The sequence below is a fragment of the Crinia signifera genome, chromosome 19, assembly GCF_055691185.1.
Source record: "Crinia signifera chromosome 19, ASM5569118v1, whole genome shotgun sequence".
Lineage (NCBI taxonomy): Eukaryota > Metazoa > Chordata > Amphibia > Anura > Myobatrachidae > Crinia > Crinia signifera.
Window position 1 is genome coordinate 27,614,867 of NC_139226.1, and position 25,082 is coordinate 27,639,948.

The 25,082-nt window shown below is 48.6% G+C and overlaps 1 protein-coding gene across 3 annotated transcripts in view; it reads left to right on the top strand.

Moving 5' to 3' along the window:
- GRIK5 (glutamate ionotropic receptor kainate type subunit 5) overlaps positions 1-16,446 on the top strand; it is a 257,460-nt gene extending 241,014 nt beyond the window's left edge. For 2 of the 3 annotated variants that reach the window (XM_083162218.1, XM_083162219.1), the window contains exons 18-21: positions 9,469-9,597; positions 9,702-9,761; positions 15,112-15,233; positions 15,706-16,446. In XM_083162218.1, coding sequence (XP_083018344.1) covers positions 9,469-9,597; positions 9,702-9,761; positions 15,112-15,233; positions 15,706-16,161 — 767 coding nt within the window. In that variant the 3' untranslated portion in view covers positions 16,162-16,446. The remainder of the gene's footprint in view (positions 1-9,468; positions 9,598-9,701; positions 9,762-15,111; positions 15,234-15,705) is intronic. The other variant, XM_083162220.1, reaches the window with a different exon arrangement.
- The last annotated feature ends 8,636 nt before the right edge of the window (positions 16,447-25,082 follow it).

Consider the following 25,082-nt stretch of genomic DNA (forward strand, 5'->3'; position numbering starts at 1 on the left):
GTTGTGCCTCCACAATGCTGCCATGTATGTGCTGTCTGCTGACTACACGTGTGATGTGATGGGTTATGGTATATTAGATTCCTCCCATCACTCTGTGCCTCCACAATGCTGCCATGTATGTGCTGTCTGCTGACTACACGTGTGATGTGATGGGTTATGGTATATTAGACTCCTCCCATCACTCTGTGCCTCCATAATGCTGCCATGTATGTGCTGTCTGCTGACTACACGTGTGATGTTATGGGTTATGGTATATTAGACTCCTTCCATCACTCTGTGCCTCCACATTGCTGCCACGTATGTGCTGTCTGCTGACTACACGTGTGATGTGATGGGTTATGGTATATTAGACTCCTCCCATCACTCTGTGCCCCCACAATGCTGCCATGTATGTGCTGTCTGCTGACTACACGTGTGATGTGATGGGTTATGGTATATTAGACTCCTCCCATCACTCTGTGCCTCCACAATGCTGCCATGTATGTGCTGTCTGCTGACTACATGTGTGATGTGATGGGTTATGGTATATTAGACTCCTCCCATCACTCTGTACCTCCACAATGCTGCCATGTATGTGCTGTCTACTGACTACACATGTGATGTGATGGGTTATGGTATATTAGACTCCTCCCATCACTCTGTGCCTCCACAATGCTGCCATGTATGTGCTGTCTGCTGACTACACGTGTGATGTTATGGGTTATGGTATATTAGACTCCTTCCATCACTCTGTGCCTCCACATTGCTGCCATGTATGTGCTGTCTGCTGACTACACGTGTGATGTGATGGGTTATGGTATATTAGACTCCTCCCATCACTCTGTGCTTCCATAATGCTGCCATGTATGTGCTGTCTGCTGACTACACGTGTGATGTGATGGGTTATGGTATATTAGACTCCTCCCATCATGTTGTGCCTCCACAATGCTGCCATGTATGTGCTGTCTGCTGACTACACGTGTGATGTGATGGGTTATGGTATATTAGACTCCTCCCATCATGTTGTGCCTCCACAATGCTGCCATGTATGTGCTGTCTGCTGACTACACGTGTGATGTGATGGGTTATGGTATATTAGACTCTTCCCATCACTCTGTGCCTCCATAATGCTGCCATGTATGTGCTGTCTGCTGACTACACGTGTGATGTTATGGGTTATGGTATATTAGACTCCTTCCATCACTCTGTGCCTCCACATTGCTGCCACGTATGTGCTGTCTGCTGACTACACGTGTGATGTGATGGGTTATGGTATATTAGACTCCTCCCATCACTCTGTGCCCCCACAATGCTGCCATGTATGTGCTGTCTGCTGACTACACGTGTGATGTGATGGGTTATGGTATATTAGACTCCTCCCATCACTCTGTGCCTCCACAATGCTGCCATGTATGTGCTGTCTGCTGACTACATGTGTGATGTGATGGGTTATGGTATATAAGACTCCTCCCATCACTCTGTACCTCCACAATGCTGCCATGTATGTGCTGTCTACTGACTACACATGTGATGTGATGGGTTATGGTATATTAGACTCCTCCCATCACTCTGTGCCTCCACAATGCTGCCATGTATGTGCTGTCTGCTGACTACACGTGTGATGTTATGGGTTATGGTATATTAGACTCCTTCCATCACTCTGTGCCTCCACATTGCTGCCATGTATGTGCTGTCTGCTGACTACACGTGTGATGTGATGGGTTATGGTATATTAGACTCCTCCCATCATTCTGTGCCTCCATAATGCTGCCATGTATGTGCTGTCTGCTGACTACACGTGTGATGTGATGGGTTATGGTATATTAGACTCCTCCCATCACTCTGTGCCTCCATAATGCTGCCATGTATGTGCTGTCTGCTTACTACACATGTGATGTGATGGATTATGGTATATTAGACTCCTCCCATCATTCTGTGCCTCCATAATGCTGCCATGTATGTGCTGTCTGCTGACTACACGTGTGATGTGATGGGTTATGGTATATTAGACTCCTCCCATCACTCTGTGCCTCCACAATGCTGCCATGTATGTGCTGTCTGCTGACTACACGTGTGATGTGATGGGTTATGGTATATTAGACTCCTCCCATAACTCTGCGCCCCCACAATGCTGCCATGTATGTGCTGTCTGCTGACTACACGTGTGATGTGATGGGTTATGGTATATCAGACTCCTCCCATCACTCTGTGCCCCCACAATGCTGCCATGTATGTGCTGTCTGCTGACTACACGTGTGATGTGATGGGTTATGGTATATCAGACTCCTCCCATCACTCTGTGCCTCCACAATGCTGCCATGTATGTGCTGTCTGCTGACTACACGTGTGATGTGATGGGTTATGGTATATCAGACTCCTCCCATCACTCTGTGCCTCCACAATGCTGCCATGTATGTGCTGTCTGCTGACTACACATGTGATGTGATGGGTTATGGTATATTAGACTCCTCCCATCACTCTGTGCCTCCACAATACTGCCATGTATGTGCTGTCTGCTGACTGCACATGTGATGTGATGGGTTATGGTATATTAGACTCCTCCCATCACTCTGTGCCTCCACAATGCTGCTATGTATGTGCTGTCTGCTGACTACACATGTGATGTGATGGGTTATGGTATATCAGACTCCTCCCATCACTCTGTGCCTCCACAATGCTGCCATGTATGTGCTGTCTGCTGACTACACATGTGATGTGATGACCTTCTGCAGTAACTTGCTGGGGTCCTGTCATTATTTTTATTGTCTGATGGGGTCCCAGAGCAAAATAGTTTGAGGACCCCTCTTCTAGGTTATAATCAGGGCATGGATTATAGGTCTGGGCAGCTGCTGCAGTTGGTAGTCCTGATTCCAGTTCCGGGTCGGCTGAGTGGGGTGCCAGACTGGTGCAAATTTTGCAACTGCACATTCCGACTACTTCATTTCTGTTTCCATCCTGAATTCTTAATTCCAGTTCCAGGACTTTATTGATCCAGTGGCAAGTTCTCTGAGTTCCCAGAAGTGGGTTTTGACTCTATGATCCTGGAATATAGATACAGAGATGAATTTGCCACACATGGTTTGAGAGTTCCACATCCTTGGGGTTCCAGTTCCATATTATAGCATGATTCCTGATCAAAGGATTCTGACCAAACCACTACTGAGACACAGATATTAGCAGTGGAGGCTGCAGAGGGGAGGAGGAGGGGCGGCAGCATCACTGTCCAAAATTCAAATAGGGGAGCCACACCAACAGCCAGAGAGTCAGTTTGGATAGGAATATGTTTGCAGCCTAGCAAACAGGTAAACACCACCCGCTCATGTAGTATCCCCCCAAGCTTCGAAATCGGACCAAATTGGCTCAGTGTATGGGGGCCTTTACAACCATGGGTTGGTACTGGCGTGAAAATAGCCTGCCTAGGGGCACAGGGGTTGTTCGCACCATGGGAGGCTTCATGCACTCTGCGTACCTGTCGCTTTGGTTAGTGATTGGCTGCAGGTTCTGATTGGCTCACAAACTGGTGCCATATTTGAAATGGCCTGCTACTACTGGACGCATTATGTGTATAGGTGGCACTGTTGGGGGCATTATGTGTATAAGCGGCACTACTGTGGGAATTATGTGTATAGGCGGCACTACTTTGGTACTAGGGGCCTTATTCTGATTGACTCAGACAGGTACACATTCGTTCGGATTGCGTTTTCCTGTTCAGTGCACGTGCGTAAACTACGCAATGAGCATGTGCAATGGTGGCATTCCGCATTCGGACGTATCGCTACACAAAAAAAAATGTCCTCCGAACACTCTTGGACAAAAAGGGCATAATGTGGGCGTATCTATGGGTGCGGTTTTAAAGTGGGCAAAACTTGGCGGAAATCGGGGCGTAAACATGGGTGTGGACGAAAAGTGCTAGGCGTTCCCTCGGACCGCTCATCGAGCGACCGCCAGTTAAAACTCCCAAAATCTTCGGATAAAACAAATAATTTGGTACTCTTTACCTAGCACGGCGACCATCGCGACCATCGCGACCATCGCATGCACTAAAAAACGGGTGCGATGCGATGGCCGCGATTTCCCATAGGGACCAATGTTAAAAATCAGATTGGTCGCGATTTTAGTGTTAAAAGTCAGATTGGTCGCGATTTTTACATAGGAATCAATGTTAAATGGGCCACAGAGCCCTAATAGTCCCCCTGAAGTGTGAAATGGCCCCCACAATTTTTAACGCCACCCCACGATCAACGTGAACCCGAAGCGTGGCGAGCGCAGCGAGCCCGCGAGGGGCGGCGGTACGCGTCCTCCGACCTTTTCATACCCCCACTATCCACGTCGGCGTGGAGTTGAGAATAGAATAGTGTGGCGAGTGCAGCGAGCCACCGAGCCCAAAGCGTGGCGAGCGCAGCGAGCCCCGCGAGGGGACGCGGATACCTTCACAGTTATACGCGTCCCCTCACGGGCTTCACAGGTGTCCGCGGCGATGCGGACACCTGTGAAGCCCGCGAGGGGACGCGTTTACCTGTGAAGGTATCCGCGGGGCTCGCAGCGCTCGCCACGCTTCGGGCTCGGTGGCTCGCTGCGCTCGCCACACTATTCTATTCTCAACTCCACGCTGACGTGGATAGTGGGGGTATGAAAAGGTCGGAGGACGCGTACCGTCGCGGGCTCGCTGCGCTCGCCACGCTTCGGGTTCACGTTGATCGTGGGGTGGCGTTAAAAATTGTGGGGGCCATTTCACACTTCAGGGGGACTATTAGGGCTCTGTGGCCCATTTAACATTGTTTCCTATGTAAAAATCGCGGGCATTGAGCCAATTAACGCTAAAATCGTGACCAATCTGACTTTTAACATTGATCCCTATGGGAAAATCGCGGGCATCGCGGGCATCGCGTCGCACCCGTTTTTGATTTACCCGCGATGCCCGCGATTTTTTACCCCCGACGCCCGCGATTGTAATCGCGGGCGCCGTGCTAGGTAAAGAGTACCAATAATTTTTATGTCTCGGAGGGCAGTAGTTCATGTGCACCGCATTCGGTGGGGCAAATAGTACGCAGCGCACCAAAATGACTTTCAGCTGAACACAATACTAACCCACTCCTCTGGTCAATTTACTTTAAGTACCCCATTCCTCTACTGAGATTTCATGCATTCACCCATTCAGTCATTGCAGGCCGCACATGGAGGCACACATAAACACAGGTATAGGTTTGAAACTGCCACGTTCCGAACGAACGCACTTCCGAATGAGTGAACTAGAATAAGGGCCTTTGTGTATAAGCAGCACTACTGGGGGCATTATATGTAAGTGGCACTACTAAGGGCATTTTGTATATAGGCAGCACTACTGGGGACATTATACATATAAGCGGGACTACCGGCGGCATTATGTGTAAGTGGCACAAAAATGGGGAGCAGTGGGGAGAGTGTTAAATGTATAGTTACGCCAGTGACGGTAACGCCCAAATGCCCCCTCTATTTGGAAGCTAATGCTCCAACCCCCTGTAACCTGTAGCCACATGGGGCTTTGAGAGCCGGCTGGCTAGGTGACGTACTTCCTGTTTCTTCCATCTCACACCCTGATAGCACGTTATTAGTCATGTTTTTCAATTTTATTTTTTTTATCTCATTTCATCGTAATTATTATAATCAGTTTTGTCATTTATCATTAGTTATGTTGCTGTAAGTGCTTCTAATGTAATTATCTGTCATTTACAGCTATTGCCACAAGCTGGATACAAAGAGGTTTATTGCAGTGGGTTTTAGGCTTTATTCTAAAATCAATCAATTGGACCACTCCCAGCATGCCCCAAATCATTGATGTGAGATATTACAGGTGTGAAAATGGCTATTTCTTATGGCAAACTTCACAAGCATGATAATAAAGTCATTTCTATTCCCAGTTATAATGTAAAGAAAATGACAGTGTTAATTATATAACATTAGGGATCTAATTTGGATTGGTTGGAGCAATACTGGCCTACTTTAGATTTCACCTCTCCGGGAGAAGCCCGAAGAGGCAACACGTTAGAGGGGCGGGGGCAAGGCTGAAATAATTTGGCCCCGCCCCCATGCCGGAAAACACCGTGATTCGCGGGCTGCAGAGTGAAGGAGGGGCTTAAATGATGTGAGATAGCGTCATTTACGCCCCGCCACCTCACCGTGGACATGCGATTTATGGTAATTAAACCAGCGGGCAAGGGGGGAGCGGGGGATATCACCAGAAAGCGGGAGACTTGCCCACCTTCCCGGGGGACCGGGAGAAGGACCCGATTTTTGGGAGGCTCCCAGCCATTCCGGGAGGGTAAGCAAGCCTGGGTTGGAGCTAGATCTTTCTCCACTGTAGAGTGTAAGTTTGAAGGACAATGTTTGCGGTCCTGATCGATGGTCCCTCACCTCATGGCCGTAACTAGGGGGGGGCTGGGGGGGTCACGCGCACCGGGCGCTGGAGGGGGGACAGCCAGCGGAGGTCCGGTGACAGGCAACGGGGTTCCGGGGACTGGTGTAGCCGCTGTAGTGGCAGCTTACTTTGACTCCGTCCGTCTCCTACTAGTGCGGCGGTGGGAAGCGCTGATGACTTTGAAAAGACTTGCCGGACACTGATTGGCTGAGTTGGCCAATCGGCGTCCGGCAAGTCTTTTCAAAGTCATCAGCGCTTCCCGCCGCCGCGCTAGTAGGAGACGGACCGAGTCAAGCTGCCGCCACAGCGGCTACACCAGTCCCCGGAACCCCGCTGCCTGCCCCCGGATGTATGTTGTCAGCGGGTCAGGGGAAGGGGGACCAAATGACTGCCTTGCCCCGGGCGCTGGAAACCCTAGTTTCGGCCCTGCTCACCTCATCATATTTCCTCCGTTCAAAACGAAACCCAAGCCAGGACTTACCTTTCATTTCAACGCTGTCCCTTGAATTGGTCATGTGATATGAGCTCCCATCTTAGTAAATATACACTTAAAATGTGACATCCAGATGGGCTGATTCGTCTTTTGTACTGTGCGAGGGGATTCGATCGGCGGGGGAGGTGGGGCGGGATCGGTTTGTATCGCAGCCTACCCATTCCCTAAAAGCTGGCATTATGACGGGGATGAAAACTTTTGTTAAAAATGCTGCTGTATTTGCCGGCTTCTAGAACCGCCCGTAGGCCAAAGCATGGAAACTTTTACTCAAGTTTGTCCTTCTTTCTCTTTCTTGTTTTTCATGTTGCTTGTGATGACGTGTGAGGGGCAGTGTGTTATTGTCTATGGATGCTGCCAGTTAATGCTTTTCTCTCAAACTGTTTCATATAATTGCTTTCTGGCAGATGGCCAGTCATACTGGGAACTTTTACACCATCTGGGTTGATGGCGTACCAGTGTCCCCATCAAATACAGTAATTAAGATAACTTGTGCAGGAAAGCTGGTGAACGTAGAGCAGGTCCACAGCAGACATAGAACATAAGCAGGTGGTAGTAGCTAGCAATGCATGCCAAACGTCTTCTATCAACAGCTGAGAAGCAACTCAGACTGCGCTCTCTAATAAACGGTTCTGGTGTTATTGTAGGAAGACGTGCAAAAACAGGGAACAATATTATTTGATAAATTAGTACATTTTATAAATCTTTGAATCATATATTAATATTATCCGCTGCATATGTTGCCACCATAGGCCTGATTCAGACTAGTTTGCGGTGCTGCGAAATCATAGCACGAGCGATTATCGGACGACCCCGAGTGTGTACGAAGGCAGCCAGCAAGCTGCTCGGAGGGTGATTGACAGCCTGCGAGCGTTTAAGAGCGGTAACCCAGTGTTTCCTGGAGTGCCCCAGAACACGTAGGTGTTCCCCTGCCGTTGGGAGGGAGAGCCGGTGACATCGGCAGCGTCCTCCTTCTCCCCACGGCCTTCGCAGAGCCGAGTCTGGAAGGGGTGTGGCCTGTACTCGCGATGCTCCCGCAAGGGCATGAATAGATGCTGTGTGCATGCTTCTATTCACAGATGACAGGAGGGGACTCCCAGCTCCCTCCCCCTCGCCACAGGACACTGCCGGCCCTGGGCAGGATGCGGAAACGTCCCCCAAAAACAGGATGTCCCCGCAGAAAACGGGAAAATCCAAAAATCACAATTTTCCTTACTAAAAAAAAAAATGACACTAAATACCGTGCAAATTCCAACTATGTCGACAAATTTGCACCCTATTACATTTTGTGATTTTATAAAAAAAATGCGAATTTTTAAAAACCGCCCCCCTAGTACATTTCGCCCTATGTATTTCAATTGCAACAGCGCCGCTGTGTGTACACTCTGAGTAATGCATGCGTCGTTAGAGTTTTCAGGGATTTTTCTGCACAAGCAGTAGAAAAAAAAATCAATTAACTACTGTATGTGAACATGGGCTCTGAATTAGACCCATCAACAACTAAATATCACTTTAGACGGGAGACTGCACTATAAAAGCAATTGAATAACACCCACTATGTCCCATATTTTATTTAATGGCCATTTGGAATTGCTGGGATTACATCTCTTGTTTTTTTTTTCTGCGTATCAGGAACACATATAATATGTCCCTGAGTGCATAATTGCAGTTTATGTTATTTATTAATTACAGTAGCAGTGTCTTATATAGCGTACACATATTCTGCAGCACTTTACAGAGAATATTTGAACATTCGCATCAGTCCCTGCCCCAGTGGAGCTTACAATCTATATTCCCTACCACATGTATACGCACACACAGACATTCTGTGGTTCATTTTGTTGGGAGCCAATTAACCTACCAGTATATTTTTGGATTGTGGAGGAAACCCAAGTAAGCACGGGGAGAATATACAAACTCCACACAGTTAGGGCCATGGTGGGAATTGAACCCATGACCTCAGTGCAGGCCCGCCACTAGAACTGTTGGGGCCCGGGACTGACCTTCAGTCCGGGCCCCAGTGGCACAGCGCCCCCCCGCCCGCACTAACGTGCACCCCACCCCCATTACTTACCAGCAGCGGTGGCAGCATCTGTCTCCCTCCTTCATGGTCCGGAGTGCACACTGCTCAGTGCAGTGTGCAGAGCACCGAGACCCTCTGTGTCCTAGGCTCTGCGCTCTGCAGGCTGCACTGTGCATTGTGCATGCTTGGATGGGGTCTGCCGGGTTGGGGAGGCCTGGCGGCGGGGTGCGGTTGCGGGAGGAGGGTGATCTTTGCCGCTGGGGGCAGCTACCTGGGCCCCTCCAGAGGCCGGGGCCCGGGACAGATGTACTGTCGGCAGCCCTGCCTCAGTGCTGTAAGGTAGTAATGCTAACCATTACAAAGTCCGTGCGGCCTGTTCCTGGGATGTCTCCTGCAAGTGAGTCCTTTTGTGGTCCGATGCTCGGCCAGTACCCCAAATACTGTATATACCAATTTACTAATGAAGTTTTGGGAACATCAGTTGACTATTGCTAAACGCTCCATCAGTGTTATGTGTAGAGGAAATATGCTATTGGCTTATCGTAACCAATGACAACCAGTGCCTGTTACTCTCTCCCTCAGAATCCCCATACAGAGACGAGATATCTCTGGCTATCCTCCAGCTCCAGGAGAATAATCGTTTAGAGATACTGAAACGCAAGTGGTGGGAAGGTGGGAAGTGTCCCAAGGAGGAAGACCATCGTGCCAAAGGTCAGAGCTCTATGGTTATTTGTCATTTCAGAGTCTATTGTCATTGGTGTTTTCCTTTCCCATTGTGTTCCATCCTCATAACATCCTCTCTTCCTCATTGTCAGAGTGGACAAGAGAGACTCTCTCTGAAGGAACAGCTGTCAATTTCATCTCGTCTCGTTCTGGTAACTCATCTGACATTGTCATCTGCATTACTAATCTCACACCTGCCTCTTTCATCTCCTCCGCCGTTCATACATTATGTGAATGCCTGTCTGCACCCTGTGTCTCCCCACCGCATCCAGAGCGAGACAGCCCCCACCTGGTTCCCCCTGCTCTCCCAAACACCTCTTTATGTGGATACAGCCCCCACCTGGTCCCCCAGTTCTGACAAGCACCTCTCTGTGTGTGTACATCCCCAACCTGGTTCCCCCCAAATCTCCCAAGCACCTCTCTATGTGGATACAGCCCCCACCTGGTTCCCCCCGCTCTACCAAGCACCTCTCTACGTGGATACAGCCCCAACCTTGTTACCCCTGCTCTCTCAAGCTCCTCTCTATGTTTGTACAGCCCCCACTTCGCTCACCCGCAATTCCAAGCACCTCTCTATGTAGATACAGTCCCCACCTGGTTCCCTCGCTCTCCCAGGTACCTCTCTATGTGGGTATACCCCCACCTGGTTCCCCCTCTCTATCAAGCACCTCTCTATGTGGATACAGCCCCCACCTGGTTCCCCCCGCTCTACCAAGCACCTCTCTACGTGGATACAGCCCCAACCTTGTTACCCCTGCTCTCTCAAGCTCCTCTCTATGTTTGTACAGCCCCCACTTCGCTCACCCGCAATTCCAAGCACCTCTCTATGTAGATACAGTCCCCACCTGGTTCCCTCGCTCTCCCAGGTACCTCTCTATGTGGGTATACCCCCACCTGGTTCCCCCTCTCTATCAAGCACCTCTCTATGTGGATACAGCCCCCACCTGGTTCCCCCCGCTCTACCAAGCACCTCTCTACGTGGATACAGCCCCAACCTTGTTACCCCTGCTCTCTCAAGCTCCTCTCTATGTTTGTACAGCCCCCACTTCGCTCACCCGCAATTCCAAGCACCTCTCTATGTGGATTCAGTCCCCACCTGGTTCCCCCAAGCTCTCCAAAGCACCTCTCTATGTGGATACAGCCCCCACCTGGTTCCCCCGCTCTCCCAGGTACTTCTCTATGTGGGTATACCCCCACCTGGTTCCCCCTCTCTATCAAGCACCTCACTATGTAGGTACAGCCGCCCACCTGGTTCTCCCACTCTTCTAAGCACCTCTCTAGTTAGATACAGCCCCCACCTAGTTCCCCCCGCAATCCCAAGCACCTCTATGTGGATACAGCCACCACCTGGTTCCCCCAGCACTCCCAGGTACCGATGTGGATACAGCCCCCACTTGGTTACCCTCACTCTCCCTAGCTCCTCTCTATGTGGATACAGCCCCTACATGGTTCCCCACACTCTCCCAAGCACCTCTCTATGCAGGTACAGCCCCCACCTGGTTCCCCCCCCCCCCCCCGCTCTCCCAAACACCTCTCTATGTGGATACAGCACCAATCTGGTTCCCCTCACTCTCCCAAACTCCTCTCTATGTGGATATAGTCCCACCTGGTCCCCCAGTTCTGCCAAGCACCTCTCTATGTGGGTACAGCCCCCACCTGGTTCCCCGGCAATCCCAAGCACCTCTCTATATGGATACAGCCCCCACCTGGTTCCCCCCGCTCTCCGAAGCACCTCTCTATGTGGGTACAGCCCCCACCTGGTTCCCCCCGCTCTACCAAGCACCTCTCTATGTTTGTACAGACCCCCCCCCCCCCCTGGTTCCCCTGCAATCCCAAGCACCTCTCTTTGTAGGTACAGCCCCCACCTGGTTCCTCCACTCTCTAAAGCTCCTCTCTGTGTTTGTACAGCCCCCCCCCCCCCCTTCCCGGGTTCCCCCACAATCCCATTCTCTATGTGAATACAGCCCACACTTGGTTCCCCCCACTCTCCCAAGCACCTCTCTGTGTGGATACAGCCCCCACCTGGTTCCCCACTCTCCCTGGTACCTCTCTATGTGGGTACAGCCCCCACCTGGTTCCCCACTCTCCCTGGTACCTCTCTATGTGGATACAGCCCCCACCTGGTTCCCCAGCTCTCCCTGGTACCTCTCTATGTGAATACAGGAATGGGTCATAGTGTTGACACTGTGAAGGTCGACATACATTAGATCGACTACTAAAGGTTGACAGGGCTTATGTCGACACATGAAATAAGTCGACATGGTTACGGTCAACAGCGTTGTTAGGTCGACACAAGCACTAGGTTGACAATGGGAAAATCCACAGTCAAAAGGTTGACATGACTTTTTCACGTTTTTTTGTTCCGAATTTCGACGTGTCAACATGGACCCCGTCACAATGGGGCAGATGTATCAATGTCCTCCTTACGTCTGTAATCTAACGTGTCCCACTTCGCCTGGCATAACGCTCAGGAGCAGGGACAGTTTTCACTCTAATGTATTATCTTTAAGTTAGTGAGTAACGATAATCGTTAACTCACCACTTTTCTGTTTTTTTTTTTTCTATTGCGACTCCATAACGCCTCTCTCTGGACATGTGCCCTCTGGAAGCGCACGCAGCAGCTGCCCCCGTCCCCCTGGTAGGCGGCATTTTAATCTTTAATAAAAAAAAAATTAAAAGTTAAAATTAATCTCACCCCACAGGCTATTGGAGCTGGCAGGGGAATCTGTGGAAGCCGTGGTCAGAGAGGTCCCTGCGGCGATGTTTATTAACTCGGCGGGGTCCCTGTACTGCATTGGAACTAACTAGTGCTAACCCCCGGGCGGCGGCGCGGGAAGCACAGCTGGGTTTGGAACCACTTGCCACAAGATGATTGGCTGATTCTCAAGCCAATCATCTTGCGGCAAGTGTTTTCAAACACAGCTGCGCTTCCCGCGCCGCTACCCGGGGGATAGCGCTAGTTAGTTCCAATGCAGTACAGGAACCCCGTCCCCGCCGAGTTAATAAACATCGCAGCAGGGACCTCGCCAAGTCGCACAATCAATACTCCGCTGCAGCTTGTCCCCGACCCTCCCTGTCCGTGGCTGCAGCTTCCTGTCCCCCTGGCAATGGGCACCTGCTTCGCCGTCACCCTGCCTCCGGCTGTAGCTCCCTGTCCTCCGGCCGCAGTACCCGCTTTCCCTTCTCCCGGCCATGAAGCTGTCGCCGCTGGTCCCATTGATGAAGCCACCGCAGGTCCCCTTCCTTCCCTCTGGAACAGGAGACCTGCGGCGGCTCCATCAGGGGACCTGCGGCGGGATATGCTACAACTGCTTCCCCACTGCCCCGGCAGCCGTCCCCCGTTCCTCCCGGCTCCTGTAGCCGCTTCCCCAACCCTCTTGACCGCGGCAGATACTTTCTCTCCCCACTGCCCGCAGCATTTATCCCTGTCCCCCTGCGTATAGAGCTTTACTATAGAAAAAAAATGTTTAAAGCCACCACAACGCCAGCCCAGAGCTGGCGAAAAGGACAGAGCTGACTTTACGTCGGGAAAGGCAATAATACATTGCCGGAGACGTAAAAACTAATATCTAAAAGCAAGAGGCCAGCACCTGAACGTTAAGCTCAGGGCTGCCTCAGGCAGACGTTAACAGCCCCTTACATACATTAGATCAAACCGTTAAAATAGAGCATTTACTGGCGTTAGTGCAGAAAGAGCACATAACGCAGCTTAATACATCTGCCCCATTGTACCGCGTGCGCTCGCTATGCTTCGGAAATGGTGCCACACTGCGATCAGCACACTATTATATTCTCCCTCCACACCCAAGTGGATGGTAGGGTATGATATACCACCTGTTTTTTTTTGGGGGGGGGGGGGGGGACTTGAAAAACTCATGTCAACCTTTCCATTGTCGACCTAAGGTTTGTGTCGACCTTCCGACTCTGGGTGGACATTCTACCGGAGCAGGGCAAGGCCCAGAGTTAAGGTGCTCGCTAAGCAGCAAGCGACCACTGCTCAGCCAGCCAACCTGAATTAGGCCCCTGCGTCTCTGTATTGCACCCCCAAAACATTGCAAATGGAATGAGGGCTCCCGTACCCTGAATGGTGGAAGTCCGGCTTTTGTTTGTCTCCGATGTTGCACATTTTGTCCTTGGACATAAAATATCAGCTTACTGTAGAACATTCCGCGGCTTTCTGCCAACGGTAAATGCTGACTTCTCCCGAACAAGGCCTTTTGTTACTTGCTGTCTGCGCGCACTGTGACAGTTGCTGTTGATTTTCCCCTTGTCAGTGTGTGCTGTAACCCGCAGCTATACACCGCATAGAAAGCTCTGCTGTATGCATTTTGCATTATGATACAGATGGGACCAGGTGGTCGGTCTGGTTGAAAGGTTCTCTGATGAAAGAGGAAGAGAAGTACGGAGGCAGGATGTCTGCTCTGCGCTGGGGCTTCATGTAGAACGTGGAGATTTTAAAGATTGCTTAGTAACATAGGGTGAGATTTAATAGGATGAGAGATTCAGAAAGTGAGAGATTTTGTGAGAAATCTCCAGGGTTTTTTTTAAGCGGCAATCATTTACACTGCAAAATCAAACTGATATTGCCGTGTAAATGATTGCCGCTTTAAAAAAAAATGGAGATTTCTCACAAAATCTCTCACTTTCTGAATCTCTCATCCTATTAAATCTCACCCATAATGTACCGATAGCAGACAATGAGGTATTATAAATGTATGTGACCGGTTAGAGGACAGGCTACCTGTCCTGAGTCTCACACACAGGGCCCCCTAGAACTCGCATTTACTGGAGTTCATGTGAAATTGTCCGATTTCTGTAGTGAGCGATAAATACAGTATCTATATACTAGGTGATTCCTCACACCCTATGGGCGCTCTTCACACCGTCGTAAGGGGCTCCGCTACCTTAACTTGTGCACGCCTTTATTGCGTGAAATATGGTTAGTATTATATGGAGGATTCCCTGTTGTGGGAGGGGGAGGGATGGGTGCATGGATACTGCGGGTTGAGGAGGTCCGGATAGGGGGGTGCCGTGGATGGGTGCATTAGTACCACAGGAGGGGGAGTGGCAGGTGCGAAGGAGTTCACATAGGGTGTTTGTTTCTTTTTGGTTCTATCACTTACATCAAATTCACCAGATCCTTCATCTAAATAAGCTTTGTTTTTCTGAGGCAAGGAGCTTTCATTTCACCAGGTAAGAGCGAGAGAGGCAATAAACGACACCCATGTAGGTAGAAGTGAGCAGAACTTTATCATGAGGTTGGACAGGATCTTGACTTGAGGCGAGTGGGCTTCTCAAGGTCCCTTCTCCAGTACTGGGGCTAAAACTATTTCACCCTTGCAACCCATTATCTCCCAAAGTGAAGAAACACCCAGGACATTGCTGGCTCTGGCCTCTCGTAGTATCCTGCCTCGTGCTCCTTTGTTGCCAAGCTGCTAATGATAACCGAATTCTTACTTGTAAGAAGATCCGTCTAAAGTGTCACTGCCTCTGTGTTTGCAGGACTGGGGATGGAGAATATCGGCGGCATCTTCGTGGTCCTGATCTGCGGTCTTATTATTGCTGTCTTTGTGGCCATCATGGAGTTTGTGTGGTCAACGAGACGTTCAGTGGACAACGAAGAGGTGAGCGGAGGGTGGTTACCGGCCTTTCCAGTTTCTGAGCAATCAATGCAGATTATCCATTGTAGATGTATTTCTAGTTGTTGTATCACAATGTTCTCTTTTTGTGGTTCTTCTACATCAGAAACATAAACCATTCCATCTCTTCTCACCTGCTGGTAGTACAGATGGGGGGGCTCTTTTATTATTTTACAAATCTGTTCCCGATTTGTATTAGAGCTTTTATTGCTGTCCCCCAGGGGATGGGCGCATTTCTCGCCCACTCTTCTCTCCCTGCTGCTCTTGTTTGTTGTACTCTTCTGCTCTTTTCTTCCCACACATCTATTATTTCCTTTCTCTCTATTCTTTTGTCCCGTTTTTAAACTCTCGCTTCCCCTTTTTCTTCTAATTTGTTGTCTTGATTTTATTCCTCTATACCTCGTTTTTTGTTATATTTTTCTTTATCTATTTTAAACTTGTGTTTCCTGTGGTCCAGATATCGGTTTGCCAAGAGATGCTGAGCGAGCTGCGCAGTGCCGTGTCCTGTAAAAAGACGTCTCGTTCGCGCCACCGCCGACGGCCGCCTCGCCACCTGCACGGCAGGACTCTTCTGTCTCTGAGCCGGCCACCTCGTGCTACCAGGGAGACACGCCTCTGCAATGGTCGCCTCTATCAGACCCACCAGCACCCTCCGGCACCACCTCACCCACCTCCTGCGCCCGGCTCCCAGCGGGCCCCCGAGGACCTCCCGTCTTCCTCTGGTCGGGGAGGGTGTGCCCACTTCAGAATTTGTCAGGAATGTCGACGGATACAGACTCTACGAGGTCCCCCTCCGTTACCCAGACCACCCCAGTCTCCAAAACCACCACCGCCACCTCCTCCTGAGGACCTCACTCCCCTCTCACATCACAGGAGGCTGGCGGACCCTCTAGAAGACAGCACCCCTGAGTGATGGAGGAGGGGGTTTGCAGATTGCTTGTATGGACCTAGTGTGACCGGAGGAGAAGAAGAGGTACTAAAGGCAGAGAACAAGGGGGGAAGCTGAACTTTGGACAAAAGTCCTTTCCTCCTGTTCCCCCCAACACTCTGTTTTTGGGGTGGGGATCTTTATGAAGCCTCCTCTGTATTCATCAGAAACACTGCGATGCCTCAGTCTTTTACAATGTACGCTGTGCGTGCGAAATAAACTGTCCCCTCCCAATACTCCATGTGCTGTTTTAAACTATAACATTTGTTACTACGGTGTCCTCTCGAGGTGTCCTTATCAGTGTGTGCGTATGGGATGACCACAGCAAGTCTGTCCCAGCTCAGAGTGTTAGTTCCCACCGCTTGTATTAACCTGTCAACTGCAGTGTGGTCTGGAGAGTGGTACCGCATCTTCTAGCTCAGGCATGTCCAAAGTGTGGCCCTCCAGCTGTTGTGAAACTACACGTCCCAGCATGCCTTGCCATAGTTTTAGCATTCCCTAATCGCAAAACTGTGGCAAGACATGATGGGACTTGTAGTTTCACAACAGCTGGAGGGCCGTAGTTTGGACATGCCTGTTCTAGATGTTCCCAGATGCCACCAACATGTCCCACAGGTATCTAGGTTCTGCAGCCTGGTTTAGATGTGGGACCTGGGCGGTATTATGGTTGATACAGTATATGTGTCTCAGCGATATATACACATTGCTGTATATCCACCTACTGTATCTGCAAGGGGGCATGGGGTGGGTACGGGTCATTGCGTCGACCAAATTCAGTTCGACATTCATTGGATCAATCACTGAAGGTCGACGGGCCTTAGGTAGTCACCTGAAATAGCTCGACAGGACCAGAAGGTTGATACGAGCATCAAGTCGACAATGGAAAGGTCGATAGTTAAAATGTCGACATAAGGTTTTTTCACGGTTTGTCCCAAATGTCGTCACCGTCGACAAGGACACTGTCTATGTGTACTGTGTCCCCCCGCATGGCTCGATTCGCTCACCATGCATCGGGCACACTGTTTTATTCTCCCACCACCCCGTAGTGGATGGTAGGGCAGGAAATACCGCGTCACATGTCGGCTCCAAAAAAATGCGGGGAAAAAATCATGTCAACCTTTTTACTGTCGACCTTCCCATTGTCAACCTAATGCTTGTGTTAACATTTCAACCCTGTCGACCATAACCATGTTGACCTATTGCAGTGTCGAGCCAATGCATTTTGACCTAATGACCGTATACCCATGGAGTGGTATGAAATGCTTGGGAGGTTGGATATGATACAAGCCTGGCTGTGATACCAATGAATTAAGTATGGAGGTGTCTGTGTTACTGGCAAGGAAGATCTGACCGCACAGATAATAAGCCATCCCTCCAATATTACAGTATACCAGTGATCCCACCTAGACAATAAGCCATCCCTCCAATATTACAGTATACCAGTGATCCCACCTAGACGATAAGCCATCCCTCCAATATTACAGTATACCAGTGATCCCACCTAGACAATAAGCCATCCCCCCAATATTACAGTATACCAGTGATCCCACCTAGACGATAAGCCATCCCTCCAATATTACAGTATACCAGTGATCCCAGCTAGACGATAAGCCATCCCTCCAATATTACAGTATACCAGTGATCCCACCTGGACGATAAGCCATCCCTCCAATATTACAGTATACCAGTGATCCCAGCTAGACAATAAGCCGTCCCTCCAATATTACAGTATACCAGTGATCCCACCTAGACAATAAGCCATCCCTCCAATATTACAGTATACCAGTGATCCCAGCTAGACAATAAGCCATCCCTCCAATATTACAGTATACCAGTGATCCCACCTAGACAATAAGCCGTCCCTCCAATATTACAGTATACCAGTGATCCCACCTAGACAATAAGCCGTCCCTCCAATATTACAGTATACCAGTGATCCCACCTAGACAATAAGCCGTCCCTCCAATATTACAGTATACCAGTGATCCCACCTAGACAATAAGCCGTCCCTCCAATATTACAGTATACCAGTGATCCCACCTAGACAATAAGCCGTCCCTCCAATATTACAGTATACCAGTGATACCACCTAGACAATAAGCCGTCCCTCCAATATTACAGTATACCAGTGATCCCACCTGGACAATAAGCCATCCCTCCAATATTACAGTATACCAGTGATCCCAGCTAGACAATAAGCCATCCCTCCAATATTACAGTATACCAGTGATCCCACCTGGACAATAAGCCATCCCTCCAATATTACAGTATACCAGTGATCCCAGCTAGACAATAAGCCATCCCTCCAATATTACAGTATACCAGTGATCCCACCTAGACAATAAGCCATCCCTCCAATATTACAGTATACCAGTGATCCCACCTAGACAATAAGCCATCCCTCCAATATTACAGTATACCAGTGATCCCAGCTAGACAATAAGCCATCCCTCCAATATTACAGTATACCAGTGATCCCACCTAGACAATAAGCCATCCCTCCAATATTACAGTATACCAGTGATCCCACCTAGACAATAAGCCATCCCTCCAATATTACAGTATACCAGTGATCCCACCTAGACAATAAGCCATCCCTCCAATATTACAGTATACCAGTGATCCCACCTAGACAATAAGCCATCCCTCCAATATTACAGTATACCAGTGATCCCACCTAGACAATAAGCCATCCCTCCAATATTACAGTATACCAGTGATCCCACCTAGACAATAAGCCATCCCTCCAATATTACAGTATACCAGTGATCCCAGCTAGACAATAAGCCATCCCTCCAATATTACAGTATACCAGTGATCCCAGCTAGACAATAAGCCATCCCTCCAATATTACAGTATACCAGTGATCCCACCTAGACAATAAGCCATCCCTCCAATATTACAGTATACCAGTGATCTCACCTAGACAATAAGCCATCCCTCCAATATTACAGTATACCAGTGATCCCACCTAGACAATAAGCCATCCCTCCAATATTACAGTATACCAGTGATCCCAGCTAGACAATAAGCCATCCCTCCAATATTACAGTATACCAGTGATCCCAGCTAGACAATAAGCCATCCCTCCAATATTACAGTATACCAGTGATCCCACCTAGACCATAAGCCATCCCTCCAATATTACAGTATACCAGTGATCCCACCTAGACAATAAGCCATCCCTCCAATATTACAGTATACCAGTGATCCCACCTAGACAATAAGCCATCCCTCCAATATTACAGTATACCAGTGATCCCACCTAGACAATAAGCCATCCCTCCAATATTACAGTATACCAGTGATCCCACCTAGACAATAAGCCATCCCTCCAATATTACAGTATACCAGTGATCCCACCTAGACAATAAGCCATCCCTCCAATATTACAGTATACCAGTGATCCCAGCTAGACAATAAGCCATCCCTCCAATATTACAGTATACCAGTGATCCCACCTAGACAATAAGCCATCCCTCCAATATTACAGTATACCAGTGATCCCACCTAGACAATAAGCCATCCCTCCAATATTACAGTATACCAGTGATCCCAGCTAGACAATAAGCCATCCCTCCAATATTACAGTATACCAGTGATCCCAGCTAGACAATAAGCCATCCCTCCAATATTACAGTATGCCAGTGATCCCACCTAGACAATAAGCCGTCCCTCCAATATTACAGTATGCCAGTGATCCCACCTAGACAATAAGCCGTCCCTCCAATATTACAGTATGCCAGTGATCCCAGCTAGACAATAAGCCGTCCCTCCAATATTACAGTATACCAGTGATCCCACCTAGACAATAAGCCGTCCCTCCAATATTACAGTATACCAGTGATCCCACCTAGACAATAAGCCGTCCCTCCAATATTACAGTGTACCAGTGATCCCACCTAGACAATAAGCCGTCCCTCCAATATTACAGTGTACCAGTGATCCCAGCTAGACAATAAGCCATCCCTCCAATATTACAGTGTACCAGTGATCCCACCTAGACAATAAGCCATCCCTCCAATATTACAGTATACCAGTGATCCCACCTAGACAATAAGCCATCCCTCCAATATTACAGTATACCAGTGATCCCACCTAGACAATAAGCCATCCCTCCAATATTACAGTATACCAGTGATCCCACCTAGACAATAAGCCATCCCTCCAATATTACAGTATACCAGTGATCCCACCTAGACAATAAGCCATCCCTCCAATATTACAGTATACCAGTGATCCCACCTAGACAATAAGCCAACCCTCCAATATTACAGTATACCAGTGATCCCACCTAGACAATAAGCCATCCCTCCAATATTACAGTATACCAGTGATCCCACCTAGACAATAAGCCATCCCTCCAATATTACAGTACACCAGTGATCCCACCTAGACGATAAGCCATCCCTCCAATATTACAGTACACCAGTGATCCCACCTAGACGATAAGCCATCCCTCCAATATTACAGTACACCAGTGATCCCACCTAGACGATAAGCCATCCCTCCAATATTACAGTACACCAGTGATCCCACCTAGACGATAAGCCATCCCTCCAATATTACAGTATACCAGTGATCCCACCTAGACGATAAGCCATCCCTCCAATATTACAGTATACCAGTGATTCCAGCTAGACGATAAGCCATCCCTCCAATATTACAGTATACCAGTGATCCCACCTAGACGATAAGCCATCCCTCCAATATTACAGTATACCAGTGATCCCACCTAGACGATAAGCCATCCCTCCAATATTACAGTATACCAGTGATCCCAGCTAGACGATAAGCCATCCCTCCAATATTACAGTATACCAGTGATCCCAGCTAGACGATAAGCCATCCCTCCAATATTACAGTATACCAGTGATCCCAGCTAGACGATAAGCCATCCCTCCAATATTACAGTATACCAGTGATCCCACCTAGACGATAAGCCATCCCTCCAATATTACAGTATACCAGTGATCCCACCTAGACGATAAGCCGTCCCTCCAATATTACAGTATACCAGTGATCCCACCTAGACGATAAGCCGTCCCTCCAATATTACAGTATACCAGTGATCCCACCTAGACGATAAGCCGTCCCTCCAATATTACAGTATACCAGTGATCCCACCTAGACGATAAGCCGTCCCTCCAATATTACAGTATACCAGTGATCCCACCTAGACGATAAGCCGTCCCTCCAATATTACAGTATACCAGTGATCCCAGCTAGACAATAAGCCGTCCCTCCAATATTACAGTATACCAGTGATCTCAGCTAGACGATAAGCCGTCCCTCCAATATTACAGTATACCAGTGATCCCAGCTAGACGATAAGCCGTCCCTCCAATATTACAGTATACCAGTGATCCCACCTAGACGATAAGCCATCCCTCCAATATTACAGTATACCAGTGATCCCACCTAGACAATAAGCCACCCCTCCAATATTACAGTATACCAGTGATCCCACCTAGACAATAAGCCATCCCTCCAATATTACAGTATACCAGTGATCCCACCTAGACAATAAGCCATCCCTCCAATATTACAGCACACCAGTGATCCCACCTAGACAATAAGCCATCCCTCCAATATTACAGTACACCAGTGATCCCACCTAGACAATAAGCCATCCCTCCAATATTACAGCATACCAGTGATCCCACCTAGACAATAAGCCATCCCTCCAATATTACAGTATACCAGTGATCCCACCTAGACAATAAGCCATCCCTCCAATATTACAGTATACCAGTGATCCCACCTAGACAATAAGCCAACCCTCCAATATTACAGTATACCAGTGATCCCACCTAGACAATAAGCCATCCCTCCAATATTACAGTACACCAGTGATCCCACCTAGACAATAAGCCATCCCTCCAATATTACAGTACACCAGTGATCCCACCTAGACAATAAGCCATCCCTCCAATATTACAGTACACCAGTGATCCCACCTAGACAATAAGCCATCCCTCCAATATTACAGTACACCAGTGATCCCACCTAGACAATAAGCCATCCCTCCAATATTACAGTACACCAGTGATCCCACCTAGACGATAAGCCATCCCTCCAATATTACAGTATACCAGTGATCCCACCTAGACGATAAGCCATCCCTCCAATATTACAGTATACCAGTGATTCCAGCTAGACGATAAGCCATCCCTCCAATATTACATTATACCAGTGATCCCACCTAGACGATAAGCCATCCCTCCAATATTACAGTATACCAGTGATCCCACCTAGACGATAAGCCATCCCTCCAATATTACAGTATACCAGTGATCCCACCTAGACGATAAGCCATCCCTCCAATATTACAGTATACCAGTGATCCCAGCTAGACGATAAGCCATCCCTCCAATATTACAGTATACCAGTGATCCCAGCTAGACGATAAGCCATCCCTCCAATATTACAGTATACCAGTGATCCCAGCTAGACGATAAGCCATCCCTCCAATATTACAGTATACCAGTGATCCCAGCTAGACAATAAGCCATCCCTCCAATATTACAGTATACCAGTGATCCCACCTAGACAATAAGCCATCCCTCCAATATTACAGTATACCAGTGATCCCACCTAGACAATAAGCCATCCCTCCAATATTACAGTATACCAGTGATCCCACCTAGACAATAAGCCATCCCTCCAATATTACAGTATACCAGTGATCCCACCTAGACAATAAGCCATCCCTCCAATATTACAGTATACCAGTGATCCCACCTAGACAATAAGCCGTCCCTCCAATATTACAGTATACCAGTGATCCCACCTAGACGATAAGCCGTCCCTCCAATATTACAGTATACCAGTGATCCCAGCTAGACAATAAGCCGTCCCTCCAATATTACAGTATACCAGTGATCCCAGCTAGACGATAAGCCGTCCCTCCAATATTACAGTATACCAGTGATCCCAGCTAGACAATAAGCCGTCCCTCCAATATTACAGTATACCAGTGATCCCACCTAGACGATAAGCCATCCCTCCAATATTACAGTATACCAGTGATCCCACCTAGACAATAAGCCACCCCTCCAATATTACAGTATACCAGTGATCCCACCTAGACAATAAGCCATCCCTCCAATATTACAGTATACCAGTGATCCCACCTAGACAATAAGCCATCCCTCCAATATTACAGTATACCAGTGATCCCAGCTAGACAATAAGCCATCCCTCTAATATTACAGTATACCACTACTGAAATGACAAGCAGGGCTGTTATGCATTATGCATCGGGGACCAGCGGGGCCGTGCAACTGCATCGCTGTGTGGGCCACACACACAGCAATGTTTAACCATTTTCTGAGGGATTTTGTAAAATTATGTAAAATCGCTCAGAAAGTGGCTGAATATTGCTCTGTGTGTAGGGCCCGATAGGAACGCACACCGGATCTGAAGAGAAATCTTTGGTAAAGATGTGCGCTTGCCTGAAATCTTTTGTCCAGGACGGAGAAAAGATTTTAAGGCTAATTTATGCGCACATCTTAAGATCGCATATCTTTCTAGTGTGTGGGCACCTTAAGAGAAAAATACATAGTCGTCCCCCCCCCCCCCCCCCCCCCCCCCCAGAATTAAACACTACATGATACTAGATGTCAGAGATCTCGGTTGCAGTACATGTATTTACAAATATATGAATAAGCTTCATGCAGAATTTGAGGTTTATCCACAGCCGTCTACGTCCTCTGGACCCTCGTAGTTTATATGGTAATGATAATACATATTACATTTGCTTCTTAAGCCATGACAGTCTGGAGGACCCGCAATGGCTGCACAGCGGTCAGGCAGAACTGCATAAGGCGGAGCCTGCTATTCTGTCTGGGTGGAGCCTGCTATTCTGTCTGGGTGGAGCCTGCTGTTCTGTCCAGGTGGAGCCTGCTATTCTGTCTAGGTGGAGCCTGCTGCTCTGTCTGGGCGGAGCCTGCTGCTCTAGCTGGAGGATGAATGTTTAGGTAATTTCAGGCGCAGTGTGTATAGGAAAGAGCAATTTCAGTATTCTGAGCGTACAGTACTTGCCTACTTTAAAGCTGCTCTTTTTCGTGTCACACAACAGAGGGCGTGAAACGGGGTCATGGACAGGGGATCGCATCATTGTGGCCCTACCCAGGGGCGTAACTAGATATTCCTAGGCCCCATAGCAAAAGTGCTAAAAGGGCCCCCTATTTAGCAACTGATGGTAATGTAATGTAAAACATATTACTTAGACAGTAAAGATGGGCCCCCTTCTGCTCTGGGCCCCATAGCAGCTGCACTCCTTGCACCTATGGTAGTTACGCCCCTGGCCCTACCCCCCACTTTGCAATGAATACATTGCCAGCATTGTAAAGCGGGAGGGCTGTGATGAAACGCACCATCGCCCCACCCACTTCTTCTCCGCGAGGCGGTGCTGTGAATGGGGTTCAGCTGGACGCGGAGGGGTTGTTCCGGACAAGTAGGAATTTGAGCACAGAATGCCGTATGTAATAAAGATGGTCCAAACGGCCATTCAGCCCACAATTCATTATGGTGATAAGGACGTTAGGTGGACACTATGAAGCTCAACCACTGAAGGTCATCAAGGTTTAGATCAACAAATGAAATAGGTCGACACAGCTAAGGTTGACTGGGTCAGAAGGCTGACACAAGGGAAGGGCAACAGTCAAAAAGGTTGACATGATGTTTTTTGCAGTTTTTTGTGCTGAATTTCGCCATAATCCGTATACCCATCCCCTCGCATGGCCCGCCACACTTCATGCACACTATTATATTATCCCTCCATGCCCTAATGGATAGAAGGGTATGAAATAGTACCCATCGGCACAAGTCAGCATAAAAAAGTTTAAAAATAATGTCGACTTTTTTGACTGTCGACCTTCCCTTTATTGACCTAACGCTTG